Source organism: Protobothrops mucrosquamatus, unplaced genomic scaffold, assembly GCF_001527695.2.
Source record: "Protobothrops mucrosquamatus isolate PMUCROS unplaced genomic scaffold, P.Mucros_1.0 scaffold2571, whole genome shotgun sequence".
NCBI lineage: Eukaryota > Metazoa > Chordata > Lepidosauria > Squamata > Viperidae > Protobothrops > Protobothrops mucrosquamatus.
In genome coordinates, this window is record NW_015388629.1 from 137,762 (window position 1) to 152,378 (window position 14,617).

Consider the following 14,617-nt stretch of genomic DNA (forward strand, 5'->3'; position numbering starts at 1 on the left):
TCTCTACATGACTTGTGAATGAACATTTAATGACAAAGGTAGGTACTTAAGCAAATATTTTAAATATATCCCTTTAACTTACAAATAAATGAATACAACACTATTATATAAGGGGAGCCCACAATTCTCTTGACTTTAATTTTCTGCTACCACAATCAAGCACTACTCTGTCAATCTATTGATTTGTTAAGATTTCTATCTTTCCAGAAACAGCTCAAACTGGTATAAGACAGGGCTCCGTCCTTCCATTTTTCCTGTAGTAACAACCCAGCAAATTCTATGGCTGAAGAAAGATTTAAGCTTGAGTTTTCCAGGTGCCAGTCCAACATCTTGGTTCTCTGACTTGCATTCTTCGCAAAGAGTGTGCAACCTGAGATGCCTGGGTTTTTTTTTTGTTTTTGATGCTAGTGCTCATTGCCCATAAAACCATTACTGATATTTTTGGTAACACATTGAAACTAAAGTAATCTGTATTTTAGAATTGAGTGAAAAACATTATTTTGAACAGCTACATGATTACATTTTTCATTGAGTTCTGAAATGCAAATTATTTTCAATGTATTATTAAAAATATCAATAATATTTCTCTATGGGCAATGAACACTCACATCAAAAACAAAAAGACCCCAGACATTTCAGGTTGCATACTTTTTGCCAAGAATGCAAGTCAGAGAATAGCTAACTACAGCTCCTAACTACAGAGAATAGCCAACTACAGATTTGATTAAGCAAATCACATTTGCAGCTAATTCTAGTGTAAGGTGGACTTATGCAGGCCACTTTTGAAAGCAGGATGGGTGTGAAAGAAGTGAAGTCAAGTATCTGAGGGAAAGGAAACTATAAGACTTCATCCAGAGTAGTGATTTTCAAACTTGGCAGCTTTAAGCATGCTGGATGGGTGTACACATCTTAAAGTTATCAAGTTTGAAAAACTCTGCTCTAGAAGATCATGGTCTCCATTTTGCTTCCTGGCAACTTTGAAGTATGCATGGAACAGTGGCAGGACCAAGGGCATCTTATGCTCCATGATCATTAAACACAGAATTGTAGTTATGCTGCTTTAATGAAATTGTTATTTTCTAATTAGTACTATATTTTTATAATATAGCTACTATTATGGCCTTGTATTCTTAGCATCTATAATTATTTCTTTTCATAATACTGAGAAAACCTGATTTTTTTAAGTAATTCCATTTTAGATAAGTCATTGTCTGTTTGTGTATACTGCATTTCAGAAAAAAGCAGGTAAGTTGCAATTTTTGTGCACAACAAATACCTGGGCATCATTTGAGGCTCCCAGAAGCAATGCCAAATGAGTGAGCAAGCGAATCAGAATTAGTGCAGCTGGAGACAACTCCCTCTCTGGTGTGATCACTGGATCCCTTTTCCTAGGATCTCCAAGTATGTGGCCCGTTTGTGTCCTGTCCTGAATATTGCTGCAAAAATATCACACAGGGAAATTTGCACATTTTCCTATTTTTTTGCAATGATTTCCAGATGAGAATTATAAAAAAGTATTTATCATCCAAAATTGGGTAGATATAGGTAGTCCTCAACTTACCACCATTCATTTAGTGATTGTTTGAAGTTACAACAGCACTGAAAAAAGTGACTTATGACCATTTTTCATACTTACGACCATTACAGCATCCCCAGGGTTACATTCAGTGGTGGGATTCAGCCAGTTCGCACAGGTTCAGTAGAACCGGTAGCTAGATTTTGTTGAGTTCGGAGGACCGGCTGAACCCATGCTGCTTCTGGAAGTCCGTTCTAGGCCTCAGAGGCCTAGAGGAGGTCTCCCAGGCCTAGAAGGGCCCACCGGAAGTGCGTGGATGTCACTTCTGGAAGTCCGTTCTAGGCCAGGTGGAGGCCTCCCAGGCCTAGAACAGCCCACAGGAAGTGCATGGATATCACTTCCAGAAGTCCATTCCCGGCCTCGGAGGCCCAAGTCTGCATCCATGCAGAGAACCCGATGTTCAGGTATTTGAATTCCACCACTGATTACATTATCAAAATTAGGATGCTTGGCAACTGGTTTATATTTATAATGGGATGCCAAATTCACTGAACAACTTTGTTACTAGCTTAACAATTCTAATGAATCACTTAACAACTGCAACAAGAAAAGTTGTAAAATGGGGCAAAACTCACTTAACTGTCTTGCTTAACAACAAGAACTTTGGGCCCAATTGTGGTTCTAAGTGAGGACCATCTTTATATTATGTAATACACAGAAAGACTGTTGTTTCTCTATGTGATATAATGTATGTGGGTATATGCATAATTCTGTATTTATTTTTGTCATATTTATGTAGTGTATATTAAAGGAGGTGACCCTTTGAGAGTTGTATGCAATGAAATTTCATTTTAATGTATGCTGATTAGTGTACATTCAAAGTGACAATAAAGTTATTATTCCGTTCCGTTCCATTCTAGCAGTATTTACTTTCTCTAAGGAACTGTTGCAAACCAAATTAAATACATTATATGATTGCTGAAGTAATCCTAGCAAGCATCTTAAACAAATATTCTGTTCGTTTTGTTCAGGGATGGGATGGGTCACGAGGGAATAGAATGGACTGATACAGAGAAATTTCAGGAGAAAGAGGAAACAAAAGAAACTCAATACCTTGGATGCACCTACCTATTCTTAAGTCTCATTTTTTTGTACCTTAACAGCCATCTATGGTATTCTTTGTTGTTGTAATTTTAAAACTTTCAGAACTGTTTAAACAGATAGTTTTGATGCCAATTGTAGGGGAACTTGCCTCAGAATGCCTAAGCTGCCCCAAACGTATTACTAGATTATGGCTTTATGCTGACTTTGGGTTTTTCAATTGGCAGGAAAAGAAAAGATTTCCCCTCCCCTTTTGGAATTAGACTTTGGAATTAGAGAAGTAAAAGCAAGCCAACAAAACACAGGGTAACCATTTTTCCATAAGGGAAAAAATTGAAAGGTAAAGGGTGTTACAGAAGAAGAAAATAAGATGGGGAACAATAATGCAATAAGTACTCAAGTAGAATAAATATATTTTGTTACGAGAATGGATACCTACTACAGGAGAAATAATTCTGATAGCATCCAGAGGGATCAGATTTAGTACGTATTCATACAAATGGTATGAGACCACAACTCAGTCCTGCATGCCCTTCATCATTTTTATAACAACGGGAAAAGCCTTAAGAGAACACTCCAAACTATCCAGATAAGAGACTATTGGATTTCAAACAATGAAGAATTCAGAAAATAAAAGTACCTTTTCCTATATCTTATGCAGTAGCTCTCCACAAGAATGCTGACTGGACTTACAAGATGGTGAGGTTTCCCCAAGAACAGAAGCAGGATAGAGTATCAGGTGAAGCGTCAATAGGGAATGAAACTCTACCTGGATTGAAAGCATCCGATTTTGGGGGTACACAAGGCAACATGTTCCTCTTGAGAAAGAAACTAGTGAGAAGAGTTCAAGAAGAAGATGTACATTGCCAGAACTGCCACCTGATTTTTGCTCTGAATGGGAAAAATGGGCCAGACCTTTCAAAAAGGTTTAATTTTTCTAGTGATTTCCAAGTGCTGGCAGCAATGTGGCAAAACCTTGGAGCTGGAGATGCTTGAGAGAAGATGTGAAGACGCCAGAGAAATTATTGGCCCAGAAGAGGAATGTAGGTGAAAAGGCTACAGCTGCCTTAGGGTCTGCAATTCTTAATTACTGCTCCCAAATGGGGCTCACAAATAGGTGGAGCAATTGCGACAAGCTTGTTGTGGTGCTTTTACAAGAATCTAACGCAGGACACAAAATACAGTAAATAATTTCAAAAGGACTGACAAAGTTCTCAGAGAATGAATGTGTTATGACTGTGGCAATCATAAACAAACAACAAAGGGTGGGAATCTCATCAAATCCCCAAGCTTTGGAGCTTAGATTCTCTAAGATTCTAAAAGGGTTCTCTCTCAGCCTATGTGTGAGAATCTTCCACCATCTGGAAGATCTCTTGATGACAACTAACAGTTATAGACTCATACTTGAAACTGTTGTAATTGGCTCTTAGTATATGAAAACCTTTTCTATGAAATCTCAGAAATTTTAGCTTGTTTGACAACCACTGACTTCCTTGTGAACTTTGCCTAGCAATAGAAACACTCTCCTTTTTGAACTCAAAACTCTTCCATATTTATAGATCAGGGTTGAAATGAGGGGTCCTTGGTGCTCTCTGAACTTGGTTGTTGTCTTGCAGATGTTTCTTGTAGATGTTTCTTGCAGATGTTACCTAGTTTGAGTACTGAAACATCTGCAAGACAACAACCAAGCTCAGAGAGCACCAAGAACTCAAGGTTGCATTTATATCTATCCCTTTGCATGCTAGGTTCATCACGTTATAAATACTGATGAACTGACCTCAGACCAAAGAGACTAGGAGAGTGGGCATAGTAAGATCAAAATTAGCTAGAGCTACTCAGAATGAAAACTGACATTAGGAGTCCACAGTTGATATTCAAACTAATTTGCCAGGCAGGGAAACTACTTGTATACCCAAAAGATCAGTAAATGCCTCATTTTTTTCATCGGCATTTATAAATAAAATTTTCTCTCAGAATTCCAAGAAATTAAAATTCAAACCTTGCTCTTTGGAAGTTTGGCACTGGCCTGTGGTTTACACCTCCAATTTGAACACCACAATCAACACAACGACTATGTTGCATAGGTTGACCACACTGAAAAAAAAAGCAAATATCAAAAAGAGAACAAAAATAGTTCTTCACTGTTTCATTTTAGTCCAATTACTATTAGTCCAATTACTATGTGCTTAGAATATCACTTCTAAATTGTTAATCAAGGTAATAATATTGACTTAATTGGCTGAGAAAATGTTGCCTTAAGAAATATATAATATTGAGGAAATATATACATATATATATATATGATAAAACCAATAAATATCAATCACCAAGAGGAAAGTAATAAATAGTAAAAAATTTAATGAGCCGAGCTTTCATTGGGCCCACCCAACATCATCAGGGCTTTAAAAGTAGTCACTGGGAAAGAGCTTTTATAAGATGTTAACAGCCTGCATCCGGCTTCTGAAACGTGTCACCGGACCCAGCTGTTCGTGTTGTATCCTAGATGCATTACTTACATCAACGCATGATGTTTTTCCATACCTCCTCCGTATTTTACCGTAAGTGTTCTCCTCGTTAACTTCAGGGGTGGAGTGAATTCTGTGTGTGGCACTATACTCTGGGGGGGTGCAGTTCTTCTTTGATCTCACTGCTAAATTCCTCCGTCCCTTACAAACGTGATCCAAGTGTGCCGTCCCCTCCTTGCCCCTATCCCCAGACACCACCCCCATCTGATAAGGGGAGCAACTCCCAAGATCTCTGCTCATACCTTCGTCTCCTCTCACAGATGCCATAACGATCCCTTCCTCCCCCCAGCCACAGGAGCCATCCTCATTCGTAGACCGGGAATCCCTTTCCCTCTTTTAAAGCCCTGATGATGTTGGGTGGGCCCAACGAAAGCTCGTCTCATTAAATTTTTTACTATTTATTACTTTCCTCTTGGTGATCGATATTTATTGGTTTTATCATGGATTTACCCAAGAGTCAAATTTTTAGCTTTATAACTTGTCAATATATATATATCCCTCCCTCCCTCTCTCCATTTCTTACCTCTCCAATAACACAGGGGTGACCATTTGGACATACTAGTTGAATAAAGAAAAGCAAAAAGTAAATCAGTACAATGCTGCCAAGAATTCTAAATTATTCTCAGGATTCATCATTATAATCTAACTTCAAAAAGCTAATGACATTGTAAAAAATAGATAAAACAAAGGGAAAAAAAGACATTCAACGTGGAAATAACATGTCATATTTTCCTTAACTAAATACCAGAAAGATTGCCTGTGAAATCCTCAAGATTATTTTTTTAATTTTGGTTTTTACTTTTAACTTGTACCTTTTATCTTTGTACTTGAGTCTTTTTCATCTATGCTTTTATTCGTGTGTGTTTATTATTGTTTTATTATGAACCACAGTCTCTTAGGTGAGACAAGCATTATAGAACTTAAATAAACATTGAAGAGTTTGATTTTTGAATCTTCCAGAACAGCAATATCATTTGAAACAGAAGTAAATATGAAAGCTGCATTAGCATTTATTTCTTAGAAAATAATGGGAGAATTATTCAAGGGAAAATGTATACACCTGTGCTGTAGAAACCAAGTGCAACTGAAAAGGTTTTGTACATCAATATAGCAGCAAGACTAAATGTATTATCTTTCCAAGTTTTTTTTTCTACTTTTCTCCAACTAAAACTGGATGTCAATGCTGCAAATACTGTATATTCTTGCTTTGACAAAATATGCAGAACTGTCTGGTATTTTTAGAGTTAATTCAGTTGATGGTGGGGGGAGGAGAAAGATAGGACTGCGGGAGGGAAGAGACTGGAAGAGAACCTCTGCCCTTCCACTTGATAGGAGAACATGATATATGACAGCAAATTTAGGTAGGGAACATGCTGGTAAATTAATTGCTCAGAGGAAGAGAATTTTAGACCTTAGCATCAACTCGTTGTGCCTGTGCTGACATTTTGTAACAATAAATTACTTTTAGGAAATTCAATGCCTGGAAGTTCTTTGAAGTGTTTCATTAGCCGGAACCATAACACTGCATCTGAGCCAAACCACACTTTAACATCCAATTCTATTGTATTGTCTGATGAAAACTCCTTTTAAAAATAAATTTTGCTGGCTGCTTTCAGAAATGGATTGTGCAATTTTGCAGATCACTGTATCTGTTACATGGCATGATGTATGATCAGAAAATAGTGACGCTTTTATTTTCTTCTTGCATGTCACCATTAGGGCATTTCTGTAAATTGTAAGTATGTGAGCTTCTTTAAACTATCACAAATTGACACCCCTGATCTCACCGCAAATGGTTTAAATTGGCAGGTAGAACAATATGGGCACCATTGAATTTACACCTTCATTTCCTCTACAAAATGCCAATCTCTTAACCTCTTGTAATTGTGTATAAATCTCTCCTTGGTTCATAAAGAAGCTAGAAACCACAGCTAGACTTGGTAATGCTAGTTGGTGCAGAAGAAAGGAAAAGGCTGCCTTGTATATATATTCATAAAAAGGAAGGGTGTAAGGGAGAGGGCAATCCTACATAGAGACATTTGTGATGGAGATAAGGATTGAGTGTGAAAAGAGAACAGTTGGTTTCAACAGAGCAGGTTTGTGTTTTGGAACTCAATGACACTTTTATCTTGCATTCAGGTTTAATTTTCATTTTACATGCTTTAGCTTGCCCTTCTATGAAATGGTCTTTTATGACTAGCCATTCTCTTCATGGCTATGATTTTGTCAATAGTTCTCTCCTCCACCCCTCCACACCCACCCCTGCCTCCTTCACCCCAGATCTATATTCTTATAGTCCAACGACATTTTCTTAAATATCATCATGTAGGTCACAAGACTAATCATTTGAGGAGCATCACCAAAATATCCCTATGACTTTATGAAAATAGGTTCCTGGTTGTAGCCAAGTTTATTCAGATCTATAGTCTGGATATGTCTGTTATGACTTTCCCATCATATACTCCAAAGGTTGATACTCACTATACCAATGAACTACTTCCTTTAACTTCCACTGCACAGCTTGAGCCAACATGTCTTCTGGCATGGTTGGCAGAAAAGCATTCTGGTAAAAGAACAGATGAAAAATTGAATCATGATATTAAATAATAAACAGTGATTATTTCTGACTGATTTAACTGCTCCAAAGTCATTTTCTCATATAATTAAAAAGTAAATGTTGTATACTGAATCCGCTGAGGCATAGACCAAACCGATGTAATACAACTATTCTTTATTGCTGAAAACACAGAAGTGGCTCCGACAACCACTTGACATCTATTTATACAATGCCACCACTAGGCAGCGACCAATCATTTTAAAGAACAATTTCCTGCTTAAATTGCAGGCTGTTTGCTCCATGACAGTTGGAGACTCTTTTCAAACATACACAACAACAGATCATAACAACTATTAATGACTAACCCAGTGGTTCTCAACCTTTTTAATGCCGCGACCCCATCCGGTCGTACGTCGAGGACTAAACCGGTCGTAAGTTGAGGACTAAACCGGACGTAAGTTGAGGACTACCCAACCGGTCGTAAGTCGAGGACTTTCCCTGCCCGGGAGCGCCACGCATGCGTGGTTCCGCCCCCTGCGCCGGCCGAGGCGTAGCTGGCAAGCGGCAGAGACGGAGCAGGCCGACCACCAGCTGGCCCAGCCCAAGGGAGGTAAGGCACCCGCCGGAAAAGGGGGAAAAAAATGGCAGAAAAAAAAATGGCGGACAAAAAAAATGGTGGACAGCCTTGCTTGGTGACCCCCGTGAAATGGTCGATCGACCCCAAATGGGGTCCCGACCCACAGGTTGAGAACCACTGGACTAACCCAATACATTGCAGTAAACACTGAGAATTATCTCGAAATTGTAAAGGTATAAATAAACAGAAAGGGAAGCTAGGAAATAAGCTAGTTTGTTTGAGCCATGATGGCGCAGTGGTTAGAATGTAGTATTGCAGGCTAATTCTGCTCATTGCCAGAGGTTCAATCCAGATCGGCTCAAGGTTGACTCAGCTTTCCATCCTTCCGAGGTCAGTAAAACGAGGACCCAGATTGTTGGGGGCAATAGGCTGACTCTGTAAACCACCTAGAGAGGGTTGTAAAGCACTATGAAGTGGTATATACGTCTAAGTGCTACTCTTATTGCCCAGCATTACCTCTGAAGAATGTCTGAAAGGTTTAACTGGCATGTTATACAATTTATTAACCAGTAAAAGATTCTGCACTTCCATTGTACCTATACCAAATGTTTCCCGAACATAATTTAAACAGTTGGTGTTTATATTTAATGCTTTAGATCAGTGTTTCTCAATCCTGGTGACTTTAAGATGGGTGGATTTAAATTCCCAGAATTTTCCAGCCAGTTGAAGTCCACCCATCTTTTTTTTTAAAAAAAACAAATTTTATTGGTTTTTTTAGTTCTTAATACAAAGTGCTCGAGACACACCATGGTGCTGGGGCAATCAAAAATCCAAAAACAAAACATATATAAGTAACTCAATCAGTACATCAAATATTCCCTCTCTATTTCCCTCAAATAGCTTATATATTTAAAATAGTCTATTTGTAACTTAAATTTCTATTAATCCTAAACCTGTTTTAGAGCTTTATGCAATTACAAGACCATAATCAAATTTAACTGTAAATACACACATTGTCAGTTCAGGTATCCCTTCCAAATATATCCTAATTCTTTGATTTCATCATAAATCTTATTTATTCCTTCTTCCACCAATATCTCCTAGTTAAGATAAAATATTAATCTATCCTATACATATCTAATCCATCAATTGATTTCTAGCAACAAAATAATATCAACCTTAAAACATTTGAGTCCCTTAAACAAGGTTATAATTTCATCCAATTAATTGTCAAACCTAATAATATCCATATTATCAAACAAAACACATCATCTTATTAGAATCATATTCAATTAATTATTAGTTCAAATCCCAATCTAGAACATCTCTTCATTTTTCTTCATTCCATTATATAATAATTTTCATGCAAATAAACCTATTAATCCAAAATATACATTCTTACTTTAATATATATATATTCTAATAATCACCCATTTTTCTTATTTCTACTCAAGAACTTAATCCTTAAATCAATCCATAGTTCTAAAATGCCTTATATCTAATATATATAATTTTAAATTTCTCTTTTCAGTCTTATTCTAGGCCTTTTTTCCTGCCAAACAGGTTTCCACAACAACGCTTCCCTTTCATCTGATAGGTCTCTCTTTGTTGCTTGTGATGCCACTTGCGGCAGTAATAAGCTTCTTGTCCTCTGCATTGGAGCTCCATTTCTCTTGTTCTTGAAGCCTCGCTGCTTTAAAGCAGGGCTTTTCAACCTTTTCACCCATTGTACCACTTTTAGGATATGGCAATATCCAAGTACCACTAATCGCTTAGCAAGGTGTCAAAAACTTGACCAAAAAAAAAAAAAAAAGGAAAAAAGTGATAAAGTACAGGTAGTCCTCGACTTACAACAGTTCATTAGTGACTGTTCGAAGTTACAATGGCACTGAAAAAAGTGCCCCCCAAGCCACAGCCGAGCAAGACACCTGCCTGCCCACCCAGTGGCGCTCTTCCTCCTGTCCAAGGTTTTCATTGTTGTGAGCATTTCTGTTGAGGATTGGCAGCAGGGGTGGGGTGGGGGGTGTTTGGTTTTTATTTTCCGTCTGCTGGGTGGTTGCAGCAGGTTTTGGTCACTTCACATGACCCTGGGACACTGTGACCGTCATAAATATGAATCAGTTGCCAAGCATCTGAATGTAAATCACAAGACCCTGGAGATGCTGCAACATTCCAGCTGATCAGCGCTTCTTCTGGGCTCAGCAGAAGCACCAGGATCAGCGCCGAGCTCCAGCTGGAGCCTGGTGCTGATCCTGGCGCTTCCGCTGAGCCCTGACAGCCTTGCAGCTCCAGCCATCTCTCGCTCAAGCTTGTGCGGTGCTGCCACCAGTTCAGCTCATTCCTCTCCTCCGCTACTTTTCTAGGATGGTCACGTACCACCTGCCAGGTGCCAATGTACCACAGGTGGTACCCGTACCACTGGTTGAAAAGCCCTGCTTTAAAGGTTCAAATCTCAGTCTTTGCTTTTTCTGATCCTCAAAAATATAGGTAAGATGCTTGTAGGGTGAAATAAGTTCCTCTGTATCCTCAATAAAGTCATCTTTTAGTGTATTTTGGTTTGTAAAATAGTCAGGTGTAGTCTGAAATTCACTTTTAAGATTTAAAAAAGAATCTCTGGTTCTCAGTTCTGTGGTAATCTCTTTCATTGTAGCAAAGTCCTCTTTAATTTCCCTTAATTCCTCTTCTGGTATGTTTTGATTTGTAGAATAAACAGTTGTAGTCTGAAAGTCAGTTTGAAAGTTTGGGGTAAAGTTGACTCTTCGTTCTATAGTTATCTCTTTCCTTATAGCACATATTTCTTCAGAAACCTCATAGATCTTTTCCAATATAACTTTACAATTTAAGTGAGAGTAGGGTTTCTCCATTTTAAAAATAATCAAAGAGAGTCCTTTCTTCTTCTTCTTCTTCTTCTTCTTCTTCTTCTTCTTCTTCTTCTTCTTCTTCTTCTTCTTCTTCTTCTTCTTATTATTATTATTATTATTATTATTATTATTATTATTATTATTATTATTATTATTTTAATGAGGGCTGTAATTAAACAGTGTCCACCCTCTCAGTTCCCACAGCTGCACCAGCTTATCTTTTCCAGAAATAGTCTGAAGGTCAGGTTTCTATCCAAAGAATTGACTTTTCACCACTAGATGTCCTCAGTAAATAAAAAATCCTTTCCAGACACCATTTTTTTCCTTTTTTCTCTCTTTTAAAGGAAAGAGTGGTGAAAGAAGTAATCCTCCAATATTAGCTACTAATACAATTCAAAAAAGTGTTTTTTTATGTATCCCAAAATGACTGAAAATAGAGTGTAGTCTTTAAATATTTTTTTTCTCAACGCCTTTCTTCCCACACATACAAAAGCTGCTTTTTCTAAACGGGGAAATAATTCTATCCAAGTTTTTACAAGCAAAAAGAACCAAGACGGGGAAAGAGAGGGGCAAAAAGGGTCTCACTCGGATCCCCCGCGATGGGTCTAATATCGCTTAGCTGTAATTGTGACTTCGGCTGGTGCAGCAGGATAATTGGCCATCTTGCAGGATGATCGTTTCTCCGTCGGATCTAAGGAAATAGCTGGAGCCATGGGAGAAGCTGCCGCTCTCTCGCAGTCACCAGCAAGCCTCCTTCTCGGTGGTTGCCCCTCCAGGGCAACTTTCGACCCCCTTGGGGGTCTACCGACACAGAAAACTTGGCCGGACTGGAGACGAGTCCCCAGACACAATCGGCGTCGCCATGTACCGGAACCAGAAGTCGAAGTCCATCCATCTTAAAGTCACTGAGATTAAGAAACACTGCTTTAAATGGCCTACAGTGTGGTTCTCTGAAGGACAGCCTCTCCCATGATGGATCCATCCAGTTGTTAAAATATGTAAGAGAGACTCTTGCCACAGAACATTCCCAAGTTATGGAGGGTTTGATATCCACTCTCTCTGCCTCTAGAACTGCTTTCTCTAGGCCTTGATATCTTGCACATTAATTTGAGCATTGTTCATTTCTGTATTTTTTTAAAATCTGCATTACATATTATAGTAGTTGTTAATCTTACTGAATATTCAACTTAACAAAGAGGCAGGATGCATTCTTTTTAAAGGACTTTAAGTTAAAAAAACTAACAGAAGTCCAGCATGAACTTCCTTACCAGCATGATATTAGGTGAGAATGCCAGATTCCTTAGAGGTTGAAGGATTTGATTCTGGCCACAAAACAAAACAACTGCAGTATGAATTGCCATTTCAATCACCATCGTGTTGTGGCCGAAAGACAGAGGGGGCAGGGTCAGCAAGGGGAGCTGATTAGACACAAGAGATTCAGCAAATGCCTTCAGTTCTGCAGATGGAAGAACCCTGGCGTTCTGGATGAATTCTTTAAGTATATCACATTGCTGAGTAAAGGAGGAAAAAAAGGTAAATAAGATTTTCCCACAGGTTCAAAAGACTTAATCTGTGACATAACAATGATTAATTATTTACTTATTTACACACTCATTCATTTAATATTATTGCACTTTGTTACCAGCAGTTGCTTGCTGCCTGCTTTAGTGATTCTAGGAAAATTACAATATAGTAATACTAAGAGACCTCAGGACAGGTATGAATCCACTAACATAAAACACAAATAGCAATACAGAAAACAGGCATATGGAAATCCTATCTAGTTTATAGCAGGGGCGGGCAATTAATTGTCCCAAGGAGCCACATGAGAAACTGAGACTGTTGTGGAAGGCCACCACTCCCCTGCCCCCTGCCACCCTGCCACCTGCCCCCTGCCATCGATGCCACCACCACAGGCTGGACTGGGACTGCCCACAGGCCAGATGTGACCCATGGGCCTTAAAATGCTCAGGTCTGGTTTACAGGTACAACCTTGTCACACATTTTCCAAATGGAAACAGCTGAGAGAAACCACAACCCATTCGGGATGTGCAAAATGTCTGACCATGAAATGATCTGAGCTCAAAGCTGCTGCTGTGAGTTTCCTGAGGAGAAAACACAGAACACTTGGTTTTACGCACAACCGACCTATATTTAGTTCAGCCCAGTCGTTTCTATGATTAGCAGGACCTTTCCATCTAAAATAGCCCTTATTTGCAGATCACAATGAAAACGAATTCACCTTCTGCTTAGGGTGAGCATTTGGGTCTCTGCATCTATACAGTGATGTGAGCTCTCTGAAGATAGTCAAAAGAAAATGAACTGCCGGTGCAGAGCTGGAGTCCTTATATGCCTGAAGGGAAAGATACAAATAGCCGAAACTATTAAAAAGAGACAAGATAATCAGGAGTACAGTTTCCATCTTTGGCTGGTAACAGAATGATTAAGAGCACAGAATAAAACCTGAATTAATAAAACACAGCCTTACACTCCAATTTCCAAAGAGGTATTGAATCATAGTAGTTTAAATCCTCCTAGACTAACCTATAAGCAGCTAGACCAAGCTGTTTTGTGAAAGTTTTCTCACCAACTGTAAAGGGAAAACCAGGCAAGGGAATGGCACAGATTTGCATAAGAATCTCTATTCCAATCCGGCAGTCAAATTTATTCTACCAACTAGTGCAAGTAATTTGGACTACATTATTTTTTATCTTTTTGAGTTCCTCTTTGTAAGCCGATCTGTCTTCCACACCAATCAAACATAATATACAAAGCATTCTACAAAATAAATCACTGATATCAGGTTAATTAGAATCAATGATCCTGATAAGACCAAAGTGGATTAAAACTCAGATCCTTTGTACATATTTCTTATTCCCCACTGTGTTTTCCCCAGATTCTATTAATAGATATGGATAACTAAGCACACTGCTATGAAAAATGCCAGCATGAGCTTCAACTTTTTGTGAAGGAATGCCTCCAGGTCCCAGGAAATAAAATTAGGGAATGATTACAGTGTAGTGCTTTGTTTGGAAAAATTCACACACACACACACACAAATATAAGGTAATCTTGAATGACAGAGAGGATTAAGTAAATTGAGTAAATTTCCCTATGGCTGCCATGAGAATTAAATCCCAAAGGGGTTCACTGGCTCAAACAGGCTATGAGCTATTTCTGAAGGAAGAATAGATTTTCATTTGTAAACAATTACAGTAAAACTTTCTTTTCAAACTGGGTATCTAACACTGGAGAACAAATACCAGAATGCCATTTGGCTCTTGAAAAACAGTATCAACAAAAATCTCTCTTTTTTTGTGCAGCATGGCTAATAGAAACAGAAATGACTGGAGCATCTGAGAAATCCTCTAGTACTTTGTGCTTATTACCAAATCAGAGAAGGCCCCCCTTCCTGCCAACCAAGAAGAGCTAAGCTGCTCAGAAAGAAAGAAAGAAGTTACCTTCAGGGCTGCTGCCATG

At 38.5% G+C, this 14,617-nt stretch overlaps 2 protein-coding genes across 2 annotated transcripts in view; both read right to left on the minus strand.

Moving 5' to 3' along the window:
* Nucleotides 1-14,611, minus strand: part of LOC107295922 (E3 ubiquitin-protein ligase RNF213) — a 31,942-nt gene extending 17,331 nt beyond the window's left edge. The window contains exons 1-7 of the mRNA XM_015825256.1: nucleotides 14,599-14,611; nucleotides 13,380-13,490; nucleotides 12,406-12,648; nucleotides 7,624-7,705; nucleotides 5,666-5,700; nucleotides 4,617-4,711; nucleotides 1,277-1,436 (exon numbers count right to left, since the gene is read on the minus strand). Of these exons, the coding sequence (XP_015680742.1) occupies nucleotides 1,277-1,436; nucleotides 4,617-4,711; nucleotides 5,666-5,700; nucleotides 7,624-7,705; nucleotides 12,406-12,510 (477 nt within the window). The 5' untranslated portion in view covers nucleotides 12,511-12,648; nucleotides 13,380-13,490; nucleotides 14,599-14,611. The remainder of the gene's footprint in view (nucleotides 1-1,276; nucleotides 1,437-4,616; nucleotides 4,712-5,665; nucleotides 5,701-7,623; nucleotides 7,706-12,405; nucleotides 12,649-13,379; nucleotides 13,491-14,598) is intronic.
* Nucleotides 13,445-14,617, minus strand: part of LOC107295921 (E3 ubiquitin-protein ligase RNF213) — a 13,009-nt gene continuing 11,836 nt past the window's right edge. Inside the window, exon 8 of the mRNA XM_015825254.2 lies at nucleotides 13,445-13,490. Within this exon, the coding sequence (XP_015680740.2) occupies nucleotides 13,445-13,490 (46 nt within the window). The remainder of the gene's footprint in view (nucleotides 13,491-14,617) is intronic.